General features: G+C 42.9%; 2 protein-coding genes across 2 annotated transcripts in view; one reads left to right on the plus strand and one right to left on the minus strand.

Moving 5' to 3' along the window:
* Window positions 1-8,424, minus strand: part of EFHB (EF-hand domain family member B) — a 78,004-nt gene extending 69,580 nt beyond the window's left edge. Inside the window, exons 1-3 of the mRNA XM_051859157.3 lie at window positions 8,323-8,424; window positions 6,802-6,927; window positions 2,064-2,999 (exon numbers count right to left, since the gene is read on the minus strand). Coding sequence (XP_051715117.3) covers window positions 2,064-2,999; window positions 6,802-6,927; window positions 8,323-8,424 — 1,164 coding nt within the window. The remainder of the gene's footprint in view (window positions 1-2,063; window positions 3,000-6,801; window positions 6,928-8,322) is intronic.
* A 1,121-nt stretch (window positions 8,425-9,545) lies between these two features.
* The window catches only part of RAB5A (RAB5A, member RAS oncogene family), a 33,440-nt gene continuing 20,523 nt past the window's right edge, over window positions 9,546-22,462 (plus strand). The window contains exons 1-2 of the mRNA XM_002716204.6: window positions 9,546-10,000; window positions 13,956-14,208. Of these exons, the coding sequence (XP_002716250.1) occupies window positions 14,046-14,208 (163 nt within the window). The 5' untranslated portion in view covers window positions 9,546-10,000; window positions 13,956-14,045. The remainder of the gene's footprint in view (window positions 10,001-13,955; window positions 14,209-22,462) is intronic.

The following is a 22,462-nucleotide window of genomic DNA, read 5'->3' on the forward strand; positions in this document are numbered from 1 at the left end:
CTTTGATTGACTTATTCCCCCATTTCATTATCTAGCCTTCCTTCCACTGAACAAAAGAACAGATTTACTGAATGACCACAATTTTATATGCCTTGAAGGTAAACAATAAGTAAATCTTTGCTTCAAAAACTTACGTTGTCACTTCTTTCGCTGACTGCCTCATAGTGTTTTCCAAGTTTCTTGCCTTTATCTTCTTTTCCATCCTTACTCAGGGTTTCCACTTTTCACATTAATAATTATATCCCTAGCTTCTCCTCCAGCTATTTCAAGATAGCAGATAGGCAACACTGGATATTTATTTGCCAGACTTCCAAAGAAACTATTACTAGTGTAGAAACTCCTAGGTTACCCACCAACTTCCCTCACTCTCACCACATAGATCCACAACACTTTCTAGTTTCATTTTCTATTTTTACTATTTCTACATCAATTTCAGCACATCATTATTTTGGAAGGGTCTTCTAAAGTTCTACTTGTCACTGAATATCTCTCCTTTCTAGACCATATTATCAGAATTATATATATATATATGTATATATATATTTAGATTTTATTTATTTATTTGAAAGGCAGAGTCACAGAGAGAGAGACAGAGATATCTTTCATGTGCTGGGTCACTCCTCAAATGGTCACTCCTCAGCCAGAGCTGAGCTGATCTGAAACCAGGAGCCAGGAGCTTCTTCCAAGTCACCCATATGGGTGCAGAGGCCCAGGGGCTTGGGCCATATTCTTCTGCTCTCCCAGGTACATCAGCAGGGAGATGGACTGGAAGTGGAGCAGCCAGGACTTAAACCAGAGCCCATATGGGATGCCAGCATCACAGGCGGCAGCTTAATCCACTACACCACAGGGCCGGCCCCCCAGAATTATATTTCTTTAATAAAGATTTATTTAGGGGCCAGTGCTGTGGCGTGGTGGGTAAAGCTTCCGCCTGCAGTGCTGGTATCTCATATGGTTGCCTGTTTGAGACCCAGGTGCTCTACTTCCGATCCAGCTCTCTACTGTAGCCTGGGAAAGCAGTAGAAGATGGTCCAAGTCTTGGGCCCGTGCACCCACGTGGGAGACCCAGAAGAAGCTCTAGGCTCCCAGATTCAGATCCGCACAGCTCCGGCCACGGCAGCCCAGCTGAGGAGTGAACCAGCGGATGGAAGACCTCTCTCTGCCTCTCCTTCTCTCTCTGTGTAATTCTGACTTTCAAATAAACATGTTTCCACATGTTTTATCCCATGTATTCTTTACCTTCAGATTCCTTCTATATATTTCTGCATCTTTATTTCTCAACACCATCCTGGTTAAAAAAGAATTACTTATGGTTCCAAAACACAAGAAGCTTTGGTTATCTAGCATGTCCTTCTTTGTCCAAATGCTTTAATCTCATTCTTTCATCTTCTAAATACTATACTGCCATCTTTCACTGTCAGCTAAGCACTACTTCCTGTTAGGCCTTTCCCATCACCTCCAAACAGAGTTGTATAATCTTTCCACTGAGCTCAGGGCATCTCCTAGGATGCAGTACTCACATCTGTTTTCCAATCATTTAGACATGTATATAATATTAATTTAGTTCTCTGTCTCCATCACTGGCATAAGCCTAACCTTAGAGGGCAGAGGTCATGGACTTTTCATTTTTTATTGCTCTGTGTCCAGAACAATGCCCACTATCAGTCTTTGCTCAAAGAAAAATAACTCACCAACTAAGCAATGAGTGGGAAAAGAAATGTTTCCATTTAGTATTAATATTAGGATACAACTTATATTCCCATATGTCTTAACATGCGAGACATTTGAGAAAATGAAGATTCAAGGATTTAATGAATGTCAAAAGGGGAAGTCAGGAAGAACCACTGGTGTGCACAGAAAACAAAACTGACATCTAGGAGGGGGCAGAGAATCCAAGGTGGTCAAGGTAACATCTGAAAAGAGTTCAGTGGGGTAAGGGATAGTAGAACCCAAATAAAATATTTGAGAGGTTTTTTTCTCCATAAACCCAAACAAGTCTCTTTTTTATCCTCTTAATCAAGATATTATTTATATAGTTGTTAGAAAATATTAGAAAAACTTACACTTGGCCAGCAAGGCGTCCGATCAAAAAATTTCCCGTAGTATATGGGCCTGATGCGATCTGGAGGTTCCACTCCCGGCTCCATGTTCTCGGCCTCCTTTTCCTCCTCAGGTTGCTGTACAAAGTGGCACTGGGGAGGTTCTATCACCAAGCCCATTTGGGGCTCTGTATCCTTAGTTTCATCTTGTTCCTCTGCTTGCGGTAGCCCAATATCAACCTCCACAGGAGGCTTCATCTCCGTGCTGGGTTTCATTACAACACAAGTGGACTCTTTTTCCAGTTTTTGTCTCTGTTCCATACCCAAAGCAGGCTGCTTTCCCACTAAGGCTTCAATCCCTTCAGAGCCACTAGCCACAGAACCTCTCCTGCTATTTATAGCTTGTGGACCTCCACACACCATACCCTGGGGAGGCTGTGTTATCTTTCCATGAGGATACCCTGCCAGAAGACACTCACTCCCTAACCCCACTCTTCCTGGTAACACACCCAGAGAAAGTTTTGAATCCTGTGAGGCAGAGACCCTATCGACTCCTAAATTATCCTTCTCCATAGGGATCCTAGAAATATTCCGTCTTTCTAATTCCATTTCAAACCTCTTACTTAGTGGAGATTTTGTTTCTGGTAATGCCATGCTCTCATAGTTAGAACTAACCTCAGGGATCTCCCCACAGCGGGAATCTTTTCCTAATCCTACAGTCCCGACTGCAAGGGAGAGTTTTTTTCCCCTGAAGACCCTCCGGTTTCTTAAGTCATCCTTTCCTTCATTTTGAAGTCCAACCTCCACACCAAGAGAGTTCCCTCCAGACACCTTTATTTCTCCAAGAGCACTCGTCTCTAAGGGAAAAGCTGTGTCTGGCTCCAAGGAAGTTCTCAACACCTTGGGGGTCCCTACTCTCACAAAAGAGCTCTGACTCCCTGCCCACAGCTTCCAGCTTGCCTCTCAACACCTAGTGGAGTTCACAGCGGGAAAGCCTAAGGAGTGTGTTTACCCGGTTGCCAGGGAAACAGGGGCGGGGCCTGGCGTGCAATTCCTCCTGACACAGGTCCCCGCCCATCTCCCCCTGTCCCCTGTTTCGTTACTAGATATTGGGGGCAAGAGAACGTTAGTAATGTGACTATCAGCACCAGAGCAAAAATGTTCCACCTTTCTTCTGTCTCCCAAGCAACGCGGTCCTGCCAGAATAGTTAAGCCACTGGCCTCTTCCTGGTCATTGGCCTTTTAATTTTACTGGTGACCAAGGCACAAAAAAATTTTCTGGTAGAGACCGCTTCTTTCAGGTACCTTCTCTGCTCAGGTACCTTCACACTGCATGTAGTTATTTTAGTTCTCAAGAACTACTTTCACAGCTGTGGTACAGAAATATCTTAAAGTCCTTGAGAACATCTAAAAGGTTAATAATTAGACTTTAATGCACATTTAAAGTGAATATAATGAAGTTTCAGATATACTACACAATAATACATCCTGTGTTTTAAAAATCTTGTGACACACTTGGTTTATTTAAATGGAGTTTTCTTTACATTGAGGTTACATTTCTATCATATTTTAATGAAAGTATATTTGATAATTATTTGTCATGCTCTACACATAGGCATGTGGGACACCTCACTTAGAATTTGGGATTTACAGGATCCCAGTCTCTATGAAAACATCATAAAATCCTGTATTTAGGAGCCAGTGCTGTGGCATAGTAAGCTAAGTCTCCACCTGTGGCGCCAGCATCGCATATGGATACCGGTTCCTGTCCTGGCTGCTCCACTTCTAATCCAGCTCTCTGCTTATGGCCTGGGAAAGCAGTGGAAGATGGCACAAGTGTTTGGGCCCCTGCACCCACATGGGAGACCCAGAAGAAACTCTTGGCTCCTGGCTTTGGCCTGCCCTAGCCCTGGCTGTGGTGGCCGTCTAGGGAGTGAGCCAGTGGATGGAAGATCTTTCTCTCTGTTTCTCCCTATTTCTCTCTCTCTCTCTGTAACTCTGCCTCTCAAATAAATAAATAATCCTATAATTAAAATGTATATAGTATTTCACATTTATAAAAACTGTAACTTTCTAGGTCATGAATATGTTCTTAAATTTTTTAAATGACTTGACAGTGTATAATTCAGGATGTTTGTATAAGGGCTCATTTAATTCACAGATTCTACAAAATGTACTAAGTCCCTACTTTGTGTCAGTGCTGAGAATACAATGGAATATTACTAAATCCCTAACTTATAGAATTTATATTTTAGTAAGGATAGATAACCATTCAGTGAACCAATCAATAAATCATTTCAGGCAGTGTGATATGTTCAGAAAAAAAAAAAAAAAAAAACAGGATGTTTTGTTATGGAGACCTCTTTGGAATTAGTGTCATAAGTGTCCCTTACATAGGTGACATTTGAGCTGAGACCTGAATGATGCCCTCAGAAGACACAGCTTTTTGTTGTTGTTTTGACAGGTAGAGTTATAGACAGTGAGAGAAAGAGACAGAGAGAAAGGTCTTCGGCCGGTGCTGCGCCAATGGGAAGCCAGGAGCCAGGTGCTTCTTCCTGGTCTCCCAGGGCCACAGCAAAGAGCTGGACTGGAAGAGGAGCAACCGGGACTAGAACTCGGCACCCAGATGGGATGCCGGCGCTGCAGGTGGAGGATTAACCAAGTGAGCCACAGTGCTGGCCCTGAAGACACAGCTTTTTAACCATGAGGAGCTCAAGGGTACAGTCTTTTTCCCACTGCCTTGGCAACATGACTAATGTTAGTTATCACTTGGTTTTTCTCCATTTAAAAAAAAAACTGTCTTCATGTAGTCCCAGTTAAAAGTAGATATAATCATTTATTGTCATCTATGCAAATTCATTCTTCACCTACACAAGGGAGAAGAGATTTCCAAGAAAAGATAGAGGATAAGGGGTGTTATGGGTGGTAAGTTATGCAATGGAACCTGTGACTGGGTGTTTGGGCAACATATTTGAAGGCAACGTAATCACTAAGGGAAGAGATTAAATCTTTATGACTTTCTTTAAGCCTATCCATTTTGTTGCTCCCTTTTGTCTTTTTTAAGATTTATTTTTATTTATTTTATTTTTATTTATTTTAAATTCTGAAAGGCAGAATTTACAGAGAGGGAGGGAGGCAGTGAAAGACATCTTCCATCTGCTGGTTCACTCCCCAAAATGGACAAACGTCCAGAGCTGGGCTTGTCCAAAGCCAGGTGCAAGAAGCTTCTTCCAGGTGTCCCACATGAGTGCAGGGGCCAAGCACTGCTTTTCCAAATGCACTAGCAGGGAGCTGGATTGGAAGTATAGCTACCAAGACTTGAACTAGTGCCCATATGGGATGCTGGCATCCCAGATGGCAGCTTTACTTGATATGACACAACGTTGGCCCATTTGTTGCTCCCTTAACAAATTGTATTAATTGGTAGGAGTCCACATTTGACAATGAAATATATACAATTGTCAGTCCTTCTCAGATATTTGGGGTTAGGGAAAAGAAATCATGGGCATAATCTAAGTGGAAATATAACAGTAAAGCTTTACTGTGGCTTTTCATCTTTCTTTTTCATTTATTTGAAGGCAGAGAGACAGACACACAGAAAGAGGTTTTCCATCCATTTGGTTCACACCCCATTTGCCCACAACAGCCAGAGTAGGTCAAGCCAAAGCCAGGAGCCCAGAACTTCATCCAGGTCCCCCACACTGATGGCAGGGACCCAAGTACTTGAGCCTTCACCTGCTGCCTCCCAGGGCATGCATTAACAGAAAGCTGGACTGGAAGCAGAGTCAGGACTCAAATGCAGGCACTCTAAAATGGGATGTGGGCATTCCTTAGGTGTTTCAACCTCTGTGCCAAATGCCCACCGCAGGGGATTTTCAGTTTCTCAAAAACTATCACAGGATCTTTATGAATGACAGTCACTGAGGCATTACCCTTCAGGGCAAATATAACTAACCTGTAAAATACTGTGGGAAATATTTCATGAAGGAGATAATAAAAAGGCAAAATGAAGGACCTGGAGTTGTAGCACAGCTAATTAAACCACCACCTGTGATGCATGACTCCCTCATCCAATGTGAGTGCTAGTTTGAGTTCTAGCTCTTCCACTTCAGATCCAGCTCCCTGCTAATGTACCTGGGAAGGTAGCAGAAGTTGGCCCAAGTACTTGGACCCCTACCACACATGTGGGAGACCCAGATGGAGTTCCAGGCTCCTAGCTTTAGCCTAGCTCATCCCTGGCTGTTAGGCCATTTGGGGAATGAACCAGTAGATGCAAGATCTTTGTCTCCCTTGTTCTCTCTGTAACTCTGTCTTTCAAATAAATAACAAATAAATGTTTTATTCTTTAAAAAAAGAGGCAAAATGAGGATGGGCATTTAGCCTAGTGGTAAAGATGCCAGTTAGGATACTGCATTCTATATTATGGTACCTGGGTTCAAAACCCAGCTCCACCTCCTGACTTCAGCTTCCTTCTAAGGCAGGTGCTCGATGCCTCAAGTAATTGGTTTCTTTCCACCCACACTGGAATCTTGGATTGTGTTCCCAGTTCCCAGTGCCAGCTGAGTATTCGGGGGGATGATCCAATGGATGAGAGTCCTCTCTCTTTCTACCTCTCAAATAAACATTAAAAAAAGAAAAAACAAGTAGAGAAAAGTGAAGATGGAAGGACAGAGTTCACAGCAATTTATAAATTCTAGTACCTCATGTGTTGTGTTGCCTTCTTATGTAAAATGTTCACAATTCTCAATATAATTAAACTCACACTTTGGTTCCGAGCATATCTACGAAAGGTCTTCTGTGAGGAACTGAAATGATGACTGATGGTCTCAGTCCTTAAAAACCTGTATAATCCTAAGCGGAATGAAAGGCTGAGGAAAATCCAGGCATTCTGTATATAAAATAAAGCAGTTTTAGCAACACCAGTATAGAGTAAAGCAAAGGACTGTGAAACTAGAGAAAAAAAGATCAAGTCCAGCAGAAATATCCTCAAAGACTGTCCAGAGGAGCTGGCATCTTGGTAGAGGTGACACCAGAAGAGAGATCAGTAATGTCATTCAAGGAAGAGAGAATAAAATGATCCAACTTGCCAAGTTGGGAACATGCAGGCAATATATACAGAGCAGAGAGACAGAGGATAAAGCAAGAGTTTGGGGAGAACAAGACAATGGAAACAGAATGAAAGAAACATGGGTTGGAACTAGCATCGAAGTTTAGACTCAATTTAGCAAATAATGAAAAACCACCAAATATTTTTGACTAGCTGAGTGACTAACTGTAAAGAGTAGATTGAAAAGGAAGGAATATGCATTCACTCTGCTTCTAAGAATGCTTCGGGGCGGCGCTGTGGCTCAGTGGGTTAATGCCTTGGCCTGAAGCGCCGGCATCCCATATGGGCGCTGGTTCTAGTCCCAGCTGCTCCTCTTCAGATCCAGCTCTCTGCTATGGCCCAAGAAGGCAGTAGACAATGGCCCAGGACCTTTGGCCCCTGAACCCACCTGGGAGACCCAGAGGAAGCTCCTGGCTCCTGATCAGCACAGTTCCCGCTGTTGCTGCCAGTTGGGGAGTGAACCACCGGATGGAAGACTCTCTCTCTCTTTCTCTGCCTCTCTTCTGTGTAACTCTGACTTTCAAATAAATAAATAAAAATTTTTTTTAACAAGAATGCTTCTATGGTCCAGGCATTTGAATTAGTTCTCAAATTTGGGGATTTGAGGATTTTTAGAAACAGAATGGTCAGTGCTTTATGGGGAAGAAAAGAAGAGCTGAAAATGATTCTGTAGTTCCAAGTCTGGGTGACAGAGGTTCTTAATGGCACTGAATAAACAATGCAAACAGGCTTGCAGTGGAATAGGTTTGGCTTGGGACATGCTATTGACATGACAAGACTAACATGACATATCCTATTTCCTGATTCTTTCTGGGATCGTCCTAGAGCTATGACCATGACTTATGCAACATCAGAACAGGCCTTTCAGGATGCAGTGCCACAGATACCATTCACAGATGCCATATTATGCTCTTCTAGTAACTGGGGAGGTGCTGAAAGACGAGCTAGTTAGTCAAGGGTTCAAATCATCTTCATTGCACAATGTTGACCGAGCACTCACAGGATACCTTAGCCCAGGTACACTCCAAAGACAATATTCATGCCTTCACAGCAGGACTGTAAGTTGTAAATTATAAACTGCAAAGCATCCCTTATTCTGGGGAAAAAGCAACGATCAAGGGGAGAGGGGTTGGTTTTAGACGCTTTCCAGAAACTAACTATGATCTGGGATTTTACCAAAGCATGCTTAAGAGGATCTGCTGCAGAGGGCAACAAGCAGCTCAGGTTGTGGTCTTTCACCGGAACTTTGTATAAGAACTGACATTCTGGGGCCAGCATTGTACGCAGCACAGAGGGTCAAGGCACAGGCAGCAGGTTAAGCTGCCACTTGCAATGCTGAGTCTCCTTTTGAACAGCTAGTCTGAACCCAGGCTGCTCTGCTTCCAATCCTTATTTACTAATGCAGGGGATGATGGCCCAAGTACTTAGCCCCTGATACTCTCTTGCGAGACCAGGAAGGAGCTGAAGCCTCTTGGCAGCATAGGCCAGGCCCTGCCATTGCAGCCATTTGGGAAGTGAGTCAGTGGATGGAAGAAATATTGTTACTCTGCCTTTTGAATAAATACATCTTTAAAAAGAATTCCCAGTCTTGTACAAGTTACACAATCTCTGTGCTTCGAGCGCGTTACCTGTAAAGCAGGCACGCCTCATTCATTAATCCCAAAGCCATGCCTGAAGATTCTTAGCTGCCTGGCCACGTGCTAGCCAGGTTCACAGAGGTGAGGACCAGTTTGGGAAGTTAGTGTTAATGTGCCCACACGACGATTCACAAGCTGGTTTCACAAAGACTTGTACCTACTGTAAAACGTTTAGTACTGTAACTCCCAAAGGGAAATCTGAACAACAGGTTTGCTTAACATGTACCCTACCAAAAACAGGTAAGCGCTTCTTACGTGCCAACTGTTTTAATGCTTTGCCACTAAAGACGGCTTTAGGATGCAGAGGGTCCTAGCTTCCTGCCGGCGGTACAAACGACTTACCTTCCTTTACAGACACACCTGGCCCCAGGGACACAGTAGGGGTGTCTCCTGTTACAACCTCCCTCAACAAAACCCCTTAGGCCAAGTCACCTGGATTGGGGTGGTGCGGGGCGGGATGGAGGGGACTGTGAGCTCACACTTACAACAAAGGGCTGGGCGCAACAAACTCAAGCGCCTTAGGTCTTCCCCCCAAAGCAGGGCAGCACGGGAGACCCCACCCAGCCCCAGTCACAGGAGCCCAGAGCCCTCCGCCCTGCTGACAAAAGAGCTGCGAGGGCGCGGTCGCGCGCAACCGGCGTGGCGCAGACACAACAAGGCAGTAAAACCCGCCCCAGCGCAGAGCCACGTGACAGCCCGCCGCGCCCCGCCCCCTCCCCGGTAGGGCTGGGTGCGCCTCGAGAGGGGCGGGGAAGCGGATGGGGCGGGACGGACTGGCGCCGACCGGAAGTGACGAAGCGGCGTCTCTCGCTGCGCGCAGCGACGTGGCGGCGGGGCCGGCGCCCGGCTGCGGAAGTGGCTCCCGCGTTGGGACTTGAGTGTTTGTGTTTTGGTTCTTGAAGGAGCCGGCGGCCGGCCTGAGGGGAGGAGGCGGAGGAGGGAGGAGGAGGAGGAGGAGGAAGAATTCGTCGGAACTCGAGCGCCGGCGGCGGAGGAGGAGAAAGGAAAGAGAAAGGCGGAGCGCGGAGAGGCGGAGACGGAGCCCGGCAGGGGCGGCACCACGGCTCCAGCCCCGCACGGTCCGGTGTGAGGCGAGCGACGCGAGGAGACGCCGCCGTCGCCGCCACAGCCTCCGCTTCGCTGCCGTCCTTCGGGCCACGCTTGCTCCCTGCCGCCAGCAAGCTGCGGTGCCGCGGCCCCGCGTGCCGCAGCCGCAGGTAACCAGACCAGCCTTCCCCTTTGCAGAGCGGGTCTGGAGCTGGGCTGAGCCGCGGTCTCCATCCTGCCCGCGGCTGTGCGGGCGGCGGGGCCCCCAGCACGTCCTCCCCGACTTGCGCCCGTCTCCGGGACCAGAGAGCTACCGCACCCGGGTCTGTCGGCCTGCCAGCCCTGGTGACTCATGCCGCCAGGGGTTCTGGTGGAGACCGCGATTTGGGGACTGGGTGAGGGAGCCGACGGGTGTCACCCTCTTCCCTTCTCAAGATGGCGCCGCGGAAAGAGTACCGGAGGCCGTGGTTCCGCCCGGCCTCTCCAGGCAGCCCGGGGGTCCCAGGGAGAGCCGTGCAGGTTTAAGGGAGGAGGGTGGCGGGACGGCCCAGAGCCCTGGCGGGTACTGTTTGTTCGGGCGATCCGGAGTCGGCTCTCAGCTGCTCAGGTGTTGCAAGCAGGGACCGGGGCCTAGGGCAGGTGTGGATCTGGGGAGCTCCGCCTACCTTCGAAAGATGGGTAATGGAAGGGCTGGGAGGCTCAGCCAGACAACCGCTCTGGAGACTGGCAGGTGGCGAGCCGCAGCTTTAAGGAAATTAAAGGTAACTGGGCCGCCGTACAGCTCCCTTGGTGGGTAAACCAGGAGACCTGCCCTGATGCTGTCTTCCCTGGGAACTGGTCAGCCCCTCGAGACTTTCAGACTTTTTAAGCTCCTAGCATCCTAGTTTACGTATTTGATTTTTTTTGGCCTGGCTTAAGTGGAATCAAACTGTTACACTACTCCGGGAATATTCTGGACTCCTCAGAAACTTTGTTCTTTTCACTGTCGAATGCAGATAGTTTGAACACTTAGGGTTGTTGTAAGCAAAGTACTTGGTAACCATGCCAGGCACAGAATGAGTACCCAGTGATTTTTTGATCAAAGAGGACCTAAAAAGAGCAAAAGAGCACTACAGAACACTAGTTATTTCCAAGTTTAAAAATGCATACAATGCAAAGTCCTTGTTTGGCAAAACTGGGAGAATTCTCAGTAAGTGTGAATATGAGTAAATGCACGCAGTTTTTACCTTGTTAATATTACGCTGTTTTTGATTTATTTCCTGTTAGAGATCCTTGTAGCATAAGGATTCAGTGGCTTCAAAACTTAGAAGGCAAACGTAAATCACAATTTTGCTTGACTTTTTTATGGGTGTCTGGTGTTTTCCCTAAATTTTCAGAAGTACTGTAGAAATTCAGAACATGGTATCCTTGATAAATGATCAGCAGTTTTGTAGATAAGAGGCTGTTGGGAAGTGTTTCAACTATGTTTATTCCTGAAAGCGAATTGGTGCGTTTTCTGCCTATACGACATTCTATTGGTGTTTGACATGTAACCAAAGGGCCACTTTAGTTGTCCATTCAAACCCTGCTGTATGATAGGTACTGTATTAGAGATTATATATATTGTATCACGTGATTAACTGGCAACTATGCAAATTATGTAGTTTGAAAATTAAAAAATTGGCCCAGACAGAAATTGGTACTACCAGGATTAAACTCCCAAGTTTACTGTGTTTGGGACAGTATGGGGAAGTAGTTTTATTTGTACCTTATGGTGTGTGTTCGTTTGTTTTTAAGATTTATTTATTTGAAAGAGTTACACAGAGAGAGGAGAGGAGAGATCGAGAGAGGTCTTCCATCCGCTCGTCCACTCCCCAGATGGCTGCAACAGCCTAAGCTGCGCTGACTCAGCCAGGAGCCGGGAGCTTCTTCCTGGTCTCCCATGAGGGTTCAGGGGCCCAAGGACTTGGGCCATCTTCTGCTGGTTTCCCAGTTCATAGCAGAGAGCAGAATCAGAAGTGGAGCAGCCTGGACTCGAACCAGCACCTGTATGAGATGCCAGCACTGCAGGCGGCAGCTTTATCCTCTATGTCACAGTGCCAGCCCCTGTACCTTATGTTTGGAAGCAGCTTAAACATCATTTCATCTGTAAATATATCAGCATGTACTGTTAAAGACGCTTCAAAGCTGGAGTTTTAGATAAAGCCAAGAAGTGAACTTAATTGTCTAGAATTAAGATATCAATATATTAGTGAATTGTCAATAATATGTCTCATAAAAACTAAAATTTTATAGGGAAGGCAAATTTCTTATATGAGGTAACTCAGTGAAGTATAGCTACATTTTTAGAGAGGAAATCATATTTAGTATATTAGTAAGCATATAATCATATTTTTATTAAAGATGTGAATAGGTTGAAAAGTGCTCTTCAAATATTTGCTAATTCCTTTGAAATTGAAAATTAGCACATTTGGGAGCCTTGGTTGTGGTTGTGATGTAGCAGGTAAGCTGCCACCTTCAGTGCCAGCATCCCATATGGGTGCCTGTTCAATTCCTGGTTGCTGCACTTCCCATCCAGCTCCCTGCTGGGAAAGCTGGGAGGATGGCTCAAGTGCTTGGGCCCCTGTACCCACGTGGGAGACCTGGAAGAAGCTTTTCTGGCTCCTGGCTTCAGTTGTGGCCATTTGGGGGAGTGAACCAGCAGATGGAAGACCTGTCTCTGTCTCTCCCTCTCTCTAACTGAGCCTTTCAAATAAATCTTAAAAAAAGAAAGAAAAAAAATGAGCACTTTTAGATACTGGTAAGAAAAGAATTTGCCTTCAGGCTAGTTTTCTCCAAATGTGTTGTTTAATAGAAAATAATGGCATATATTGTAATTCCAAAAACTACAAAAAAAAGGTAGTATTAGTAAATAAGTCACTAATAGTTGCACCACATTAGAGAATAGCCATTAGCATTTCTGTGAATGGTATGTGAGGATAGTTTTACATCTTTCAGCCTCTGCACATACAGCACTGGGCTCCTTAAAATGTTTGCCCTAAAATTACCATGAATGAAAAGCATGCAATAACAGATTTTCAAATAACTATAAATTGTGGGAATCTAAGAGCTTTCTGTTTATTAATTTCCCACAATTTTTTTTTAAGATTTATTTATTTATTTGAAAGAGTTATATAGAGAGAAGGAGAGGCAGAGAGAGAGAGAGAGAGGTCTTCCATCCACTGGTTCGCTCCCCAATTAGTGGCAATGGCCAGAGCTGCACCAATCCGGAGCCAGGAGTCAGAAGCTTCTTCCGGGTCTGCTACGGAAGTGCAGGGGCCAAAGGACTTGGGCCATCTTCCACTGCTTTCCCAAGCCAGAACAAAGAGCTGGATCAGAAATGGAGCAGGCTGGGACTCAAACCGGTACCCATATGGGATGCTGTCACTACAGGCAGCAGTTTCACTTGCTATGTCACAGCACCAGCCCCCCACCAAAAAAAACAATTTTAACCCAAGTATTTAATCCTGAATTCTAGAATCACCTCTCAGGTTGCCTTGCTTTGAGACTCATCTGTGTCTCAAATCTGTCACAGTAAGTATGTGACCTCAATCATGTTACTTCTCTATGCCTCTGTTTCCTCCTTTATAAAGATTGTAATAGTAACTAACTAAAAGGTTGTAGAGTGGCTGTGCTGAAGTACTAAAACACTACCTGGCACAAAGTTGAGGCTGTGATAAAGGTTAGTTTAAAAAAAAAAAAAAACCTGAAGATTACAGACTGATTTTAGGCTCACATTACAACTTTAAATTGTTACTTTTAAAAAAGATAGTGAGAGGTGAATATTGTAGCCCATTGGTTAAGATACCTCTTGGGACGCTACCATCTCATATCAGAAGGACTGAGTCTCTGGTCTGTTGCTGATCTAGCTTCATGAAAATGCACACCACGGGAGACAGCAAGTGATGCATAAGTACTTGGGTTCATGCCACCCATGTGAGAGACCCGGATGAAGTTCCAGGCTTTCCATTTTGGCCTGGTTTAGCCCTGACTATTAATAGCCAGCATTTGAGGGTGTGAACCAGTGAATGGCATTAATAGTCGTTATTAGATTTACTTTGGCTTACTGATTTGTATATTAATTACTGCGTATTTGTTTCTTTACAGGTTTCTTTATCTCCAGAAAAAAAATTGGCACCTTGCATCCTGGAAGTTAATTTAAGAGTCTGAAATTAGGGACTTCTTTTAAATTTGGACATGGCTAATCGAGGAGCAACAAGACCCAACGGGCCAAATACTGGAAATAAAATATGCCAGTTCAAACTAGTACTTCTGGGAGAGTCTGCTGTTGGCAAATCAAGCCTAGTGCTTCGTTTTGTGAAAGGCCAATTTCATGAATTTCAAGAGAGTACCATTGGGGGTGAGACTTTCTTTATTCCTGCTTCATTTGTTTGAATCATACATTGACACAAATATTTTGGTGTTCCAGTTGGGTGTCTGTGAATACCTATGTAGGCAATACAGTCAAGAAAAGAGATATTTAGCCGATTTAAACTTTAAAGTATACCTTGGTTTTTGTTACAATGACATCCAGTTTACATTTTTATTTTTTTGTGTGACTAATGGTTGTATTTTAGCTGAAACACACATACACACATGAGTAGAGTCAGTGTCCAAGTAATGAGATTTGATTGGGTATGTATTTCTTGATCATAATTAGAAGCTTATCCAAATAAATGCATGTTTGTACTGTTAATTGGTTTTAGGATGAATAGTAAAAAATGTTGGCCTTATGTTCTAATTCTGTGTAACTGAACTAATTATAATTATGCCAATTTATAAAATTAAGTTTAATTATACACTATCAGGATATATACAAATGACTTTCTAGGGTAAGGAAAAAGTGAGTAATTAATGGAAACAGACATAGCAGGAAAGTGGAACCTGGAGAAAAAGATGGAAGAGGAAAAAGAGAACATTGCACACAGTTATGGTAGAAGGGCAATGAGGGGAAGAAAAGATAAAGACAAAAAGGACACAACTAACAGTAAATTATTGTCAAGACTGGAAATCAAATAATTGAACCTAATTAAAGAAACAAAATATAGCAGGGGCAAGGGAACCTCTTTTGAACTTCAGTTTGATCTGTAAAATGAAGCTTTTGAATTTGATGTCGGGGAACCATTGGACTTCGTGATTCACAGTGTTTTGCAAGGCATATGAAATTGAGTGGTACTACATTTTTTAAGGTATTTATGAATGTAAGTTTTTATAAAGGCAAACTTTTGAAATACAAGACAAATATATAACCATTGGTGTATAGCAACTTGGAACCAATCTTTTAGAAGCAAAATTTTATAATGTGCATTTGGCAGATGTTCTTAACCAAATGTGCTTGAATTTTATTTATAATCTCAGACCCTTCTAGTAGAATAAATTACAGAAGTCTTGCTTACTTTTTCCTACAAGGGAAACATGCTAGTAAGCGGTATGAATATTTCCAGTTTAATAGACTCAGCAGTATAATGGTGATCATCAGCTTTTCATTTGTATACCATGTTAGAGTGTGTTTATTTTTTATTGTTTTATGTTTTTTGTAATTACTGAACATCATAAATGTAGTCTATATCATGGGCCCTTTGAGTCACAAGTGTTTAAAGAATGGTAATGCACTTTATATTATGCATCCTTTTTAGTGTCTTTTTATTGTATCTGTTTCATAATGAAATAGTACCTTAAGAAATTTTGACCTTCTCCAGAAGTAGCTTGGGCCAAATCTATCTTACCTTAAACCATTTGTTTAAGGCAATGACAGCATTTCCTGAAAAACATATAATCTGGGCCAAATGTCTGGGACAAATGGGTTTAGAACTTTCTGTTTGCTACCATTCTTCCCCTTCGCTGTGCATATTAACTCTTCTTTGAAATATATATTGTAGTTCAGAGGTTAATTCCTGAGACACTTAGCTTGAGACTAAGACTAGTATTGTATTTTCATTTTGTTTTGAATAATCCAGTTATCTCCTAAGTTTTTTTTTCCTAATGCACATCGAAAAGCATATTTAAAGGAGAAAACTAGCCCCATATCAGTGCATTATAAATATTCATCTGTTCTGATATGTGTATATATCTATATATACACACACACACTCACATGTATATGTAGTCTGTGTTTCCATTTAACACTATTTATTTGAAAGAGTGAAAAATAAATCTTCGATCTGTTGGTTCACTTTCCAAAAGCCAACAGCAGGCAGGGCTGAGCTAGGCCAAAGCCAGGAGCCAGGAATACCATCTGGGTTTCCCACATAAGTGGCAGGGATCCAAGAACTTGGAGCCGTCATCCCTCGCCTTCCCAGGCATATAAGCAGGAAACTATATCCAAAGCAGAATAGCTGGTACTAGAAACAGTGTTCCAAGGTAGGATGCGTTTATCCAAGTGTAACTTAATCCATTGGTGCCACAGGCCCACTCGCATTTTATGCACTTTGCTAAACAGCTTTATCTTTAGGAACTAGAGTAGATTATGATAATTTAAGCATTTCAAGATTTGAGTGGGGCCAGCACTGTGGCATAGCAGGTAAAGCCACCATCTGCAGTACCAGCATCCTGGCTGATTCACTTCCCATCCAGCTCTTTGCTATGGCCTGGGAAAGCAGTAGAGGATGGCTCAAGTCCTTGGGCCCCGTTGTACCTGCCTGACAGACCCGGAAGAAACTCCTGGCTTTGGATCGGCATGGCTCCAGCTGTTGTGGCCATCTGGGGAATGAACCAGTGGATGTAGGGTCTCTCTGCCTCTCTGTAACTCTGCCTTTCAAATAAAATAAATTAATCTTTAAAAAATAAAAAAGTTTGAGCTATTTGAACTTAAGCCCAGTGTCCATAACTTGTAGGTGATATGTGTTTGTTTTGATTGGTGCTTGGTAGATGTTATCTAACAAATGGACCTGGCTAACTACTTTACGTTTCAGAAGCTGGATTTCTGTTGTTTTTGTTAGTCAGCTGTTTATATCTAGTAACATTGGGTATTGACCTCAAAGGCTTATTTTAATTTTTAGTCTGTTTCCAGGGTAGAGAACTTAATGCTGCACTCTTGAATTTTGTGGGTTATAGAACCTTCTATAATATGTGGTTCTTCCTAAAAATAAAAACAGAGTTTTAAGAATCCTTGTTGGTTTGCCATACCATATACCCTCTTGACCCTCAGACACGCTTTTTAATTTTTTTTATTTATTTATTTGAAAAGAAGAGACAGAGACAAAGATCTCTTGTTCACTTGTTCACTCTCCAAATAGCCCACAACAGCCAGGGCTGGATCAAGCCGAGGTCAGGAGCTGGGATCAGTCCAGGTCTCCGCTGTGGGTGGCAAGGACCTATACTAGAGCAGTCACTTACTGCCTCCCACAGTCTTCATTAGTAGGCAGCTAGAATTGAGGAATGGAGCCATGACGCCAATCCAGAGACTCCAGTAGGGGAAGGGAGCATAAACAATAATGTGTAGTTCGGCAGTTTTTTTTTTCTTTTAGAGAAATGTTTCATACCACAGTTTTAATCTTACGTGCACTAATCAAGAGACATAGACTCTAAAGTTTAGGTGACAGAACTGTACATGGAAATCTTATAATTCCTCTTACTAGTGCAGTGATTTTTGAGCTTTAGTTTAACAGCAGTGGTTCTCAGACTGCTCTCTTCAGAAGCAGTTGAAATGAAATAGTACCTCAGAAATTTTTACCTTCTTCAGAAGCAGTTTGGGCCCAATCGATCTTACCTTAAACCATCTGACTGCCAATGGCAGCATTTCCTGAAAATCACACACATTCTGGGTTAAATATCTGGGACGAATGGGTTTGGAACTTGCAACCCCTTCGCAGTGCATATTAACTTCTTTGAAACATGTATTGTAGTACAGAGATTAATTCCTGAGACACTTAGCACAAGACTCAGACTAGTATCACCTAGGAAATTATTATACTACAGATTCCCATATTGAATCAAAACAGTGGGGCCGGGCAGGCAATCTAGGTTATATCAAGTTCTCCAGATGATCCTGATGTATATCAGCATTTGGGAACCACTGCTTTAAGTATTCTGAGTAACTTATATTTATAGTAAAGATTGAGTGTTCTACAAATGCAGTAATTTCTTTACTCTTTTAAATGTATCTATTTGGAAGGCAGAGTGAGAGAGAGGAAGAAAGAGATTTTCCGTAATCTTGTTCACTCCACAACTGACTACAACAACCTGGTGTGGACTAAGTCAAAGCCAGGAGCCAAAAACTCCATCCTGGTCTCCCACATGGGTGGCAGCAGCCCAAGTACTTGTATCATATTCTGCTTCTTTCTTTCCCTTCTCTTTTCTTTTTTCTCTTTCCTCTTAAAGATTGATTTATTTATTGGAAAGAGTTGCACAGAGGAATTAAACTTACTATTAACACATTTACCTTAAAACAATTTGTGACGGTGTCTGTCTCAAGAATAAAGCATTGTACAGACCAGCATTGTGGCTCAGCGGGTTAAGCCGCCATTGCAACGTCAGCATCCCATATCAGAGTTGCTGGTTCATGGCTCAGCTACTCTGTTTCTGATCCAGCTCCCTGTTATGCACCTGGGAAAATGATGGAAGACAGCCCAAGTACTTGTGTTCATGTCATCCACGTGGGAGACCTGGATGGAATTTCAGTCTTCTGATTTTGGCCTAGCCCAGCTCTCTGCCTCTCACACTGTGTTCGCTTGCTTGCTCTCTGCCATTCAAATAATCAGTCTTTTAAAAATAAATTTACAAAGCATTATGGTTAAGAAAGTGGACCCTGTTTCCAGATTGTTTGGTTTTAAATTCTAGCTCCATCACATAGGTGCTGCGTGGTCTTAGACAAGTCATACTCATTTATTATCACCTTTTATGAAATGGAAATCATTGTATGCTCTTTGAAAGAGTTATTTGAGGGTTGAGTTAAATAATGCCTACAAAAGTTCTTAACACAGTTCCTAATAGACTAAAAGGCCTAAGTAACTTGGGTTCTTCTGGAAGTAAGCGTTTAAGATTTAATTTATTTGAAAGACAGAGTTAGGTAGAGAGATAGAGGTCTTCCATCCGCTGGTTCACTTCCCAAGTGGGCTAAACAGCCAGAGCTGAGCCAATCCGGAGCCAGGAGCTCCTTCTAGGTCTCCCACATGGTGCACATGCAGGGACCCAAGGACTTGGGCCATCCTCCACTGCTTTGCCAGGCGCATTAGCAAGAGAGCTGGATCAGAAGTGGAGCAGCTGGGACTTGAACCAGCACCTGTATGGGAAGTTAGAGGAGGAGAAAAAGAGCAGTAGAGAGATTTTCAGACTGCTGGCTCAGTCCCCAAAAGGCCATAACAGCCCAAGGCGGGCAAGGCCAAACCCAGGAGTCCCACATGGATGCGGGGGCCCAAGGACTTGGGCCATTCTCTGCTGCTTTCCCAGGCACATTAGCAGGGACCTGGATCGGAAAAGGAGCAGCCACGTCTTGAACCAGTACCTATTTGGAGGTAGGTGGCAGCTGCACTGGCACCTTCTATATTGGTTTGTGTCACTTAAGACCCAAAGAAAATCACCCTTTAGTAGTCTTAATGTCAGCTCTCCAATTTCCTAGTTCAAAATATTATCTGGTGTGGCTATTTTAATATTCCTGTGAGTTGTAAGTCAGCAACTGTTGTAGGTATTTGGAGGCTGAACCCAGTGAATGGGAGTTATGGGTTGTGTGTGTGTGTGTGTCAAATTTTTTTTAAAAAGCTAAAAATTTTATCTAGATGTGAAATCATGAATGTCAGTTTTTGCTATGTCTTTTTTTTTTTCTTAAAAGATTTATGTTTATTTGAAAGACAGAGTTACAGAGAGGCAGAAGCAAAGAGATCTTCTATCCACTGGTTCACTCCCTAAATGGCCACAACTGCTGGAGCTGGGCCAATCGGAAGCCAGAATCCAGGAACTTCCTCCAGGCCTTCTATGCAGATGCAAGGGCCCAAGCCCTTGAGTCATTTTCAGCTGCTTTCTCAGACCATAGCAGAGAACTGGATTGTAATTGGAGCGGCTGGGCCTCAAACCAGCACCCACAAAGGATGCTGGCACTGCAGACGGTGGCTTTACCAGCAACACCATAGTGCCTGCCCCTTTGCTGTGCCTTCATTTGTTGATATTCTGTGATGCTGTTGAAGTATTCAAAGTTGCTTTGCAGAGTGATTTTGTCAAATAGCTCCAACTTAGTGAATGGACTCTTGATTCACTGATTTACTGCTTGTATTTTGTATACTAAGAAATAATTAGGTTGTCTAAAATTCATAGACCTAAGTTTCTAAAACTACTCAGTGGTGGCAATAAAAGATGTACCCCTTGTTTAGTATGGTAGACATGTTGAATAACCATACAGTATAATCTGATGTTATATGTCACTTTTAAAATTAATTTATTAAAATCTCCAACCTTTTATGAGCATATGTCCTCCTAAAAGAAGATACACATAAAAAGGAAGTGTATTTATTCTCAAGAAGTGTTAGATTCTCAAGAAGTCTATAAATTTGCATAAAATTTATTGAATGGACTTTGGGATCTATTTTGGCTGAGTTTAGTCTCTTGCTAGCTTTCTGGTTTTTCTCTGTCCTGAATATTTAAGGTTTCTTGTTGATCTTTTCATTGATGAAGTGAGAGGCATATGAAAGAAAGTAGGTTTTAGATAACAGTGGGTGCTGTGGAGTGGTAAGCTTTTTAAAATTACCTTTAGATAGAGAAAAAACTGACTTTAGTAAAAATGTGGAATTTTTGGAAACCTATTCCATTCCTTCTTTGAGGTTGTATACCATAATTGATGTTGTATAATCTAGCTTTGAAGCATGCTGAGTTTATGATAGGATAACACCATTCAGAGGCATTGTTGCATCTTGTGGAACAGCCTTTTTATATAGGCTAAGAAAATCTAAGATCAAGGAAAGTAACAGGAGTAATTCCAGAGATTTTTTTTTTTAAAGATTTATTCATTTATTCAGAAAGTAGAGTTACAGAGGGAGAGACAGAGATCTTCCATCCACTGGTTGACTGCAAATGGCTGCATGCCAGGAGCTTCTGGATCACCTGCTCACGTGGGTGCAGGGGCCCAAGAACTTGGGCTGTCTTCTGTTGCTTTTCCAGGCCTGTTAGCAGGTAGCTCAATCAGGAAGCAGCTGGGACTCAAGCCAGTGCCCAGGAGGACACTGGCTCTGCAAATGCCAGCTTAACCCACTGCTCCACAGCATCAGCCCCCATTTTTTGTTTTTAAATTATTGACTATCTTGATGTAAGCATACATTCTGGCTACCTAATTAATAAATTCCTCAAGGTGAGAGTGAATATTGTTGAAGTCACATGTTGGATTTTGAAGATAAATAATTCTTAGTACCTCACAAATGTTGCAATTCTTAGTACCTCACAGATGTTGCAAAACGGTATTTCAAGTGTTGCTGAACAACATTCATCTCCTTTTCAAAGGAGCAGGTGAGGAAGGAAGGGTGGATGCAGGATGAGGAACCAGTCACTTAACGGTCTTTTAGCCTCAGTTTTGACAGTTGAAGATACCAGACTTTGGACTGCAAAGAACGTAATCTGATAAGTGACTCTGGTCTGTGTAATTATCAGTTGCTTTCAGCTGTTCTTTGTCAAAAAAATAGTTATCTTTGTCTAAAACTAAAGCCAGAGTATATCTTACTTAGTTGCTGTCAGTTCTGTTTGAGATCTAACATAAATAGAATTCTTTGTCTCCTATCACATTCATAAGTAATTTGTAGATGTTAGAAAAGTGTAATTTCTAAGAAATACAGGGTAATTTTAAGATGGAATACTATAAGATGGTTACTTGTTAGAATTGCATTACATAGAACTTACATGACATTTTCATAAGTCTCATGTATACCTTACATGGCTGTATCTGGAAATACTCATTTTATATAGAAGAAAATACTAAGGCAATAGCTCAAGGAGTTTTCCTGATGTTTTCCAACTAAGTTACAGCTAGAATGCAAGACAGATGTGTTTCTTCAATGCCACTTGTGTTGTGGAGTTGAGAGTGTGACAGTGTGCGTGTCTGTGTTTGTATGCATGCAAGTCTGTGTTTCCTTTGTTATAACTAGGGTATGTGTGGCAACCATTCTGTAAAATACTTGACAGATATATTCCCTCTTGATTTTATGTATCACTTAAGCAAAATAACATGAAAGTGTTTTTTAAAAAACTAAAAGGATATTAGATAAAAATTTAAATTACCCACACTCCTAAATTAAATTACCACCACTGTTTCTCTCTCTCTCTCTTTTTTTTTTTTTTTTGGACAGGCAGAGTTAGAGAGAGAGAGAGAAAGGTCTTCCTTTTCTGTTGGTTCACCCCCCAAATGGCCACTGCTGCCGGTGCACTGCGTCTATCAGGAGCCAGGTGCTTACTCTCGGTCTCCCATGTGGGTACAGGGCCCAAGCACTCGGGCCATCCTCTGCTGCCCTCCTAGGCCACAGCAGAAAGCTGGACTGGAAGAGGAGCAACCCGGGACAGAATTTGGTGCCCCAACTGGGACTAGAACCCAGGGTGCCGGCGCCTCAGGCGGAGGATTGGCCTAGTGAGCCGCAGTGCCAGCCATCTTTTTTTTTTTTTTTTTTTTTTAAAGATGTTTTTATTTATTTGAAAGTCAGAGTTAC

This window comes from Oryctolagus cuniculus, chromosome 4 (assembly GCF_051225735.1).
Source record: "Oryctolagus cuniculus isolate XC-2025 breed Fujian yellow rabbit chromosome 4, ASM5122573v1, whole genome shotgun sequence".
NCBI classification, from domain to species: domain Eukaryota; kingdom Metazoa; phylum Chordata; class Mammalia; order Lagomorpha; family Leporidae; genus Oryctolagus; species Oryctolagus cuniculus.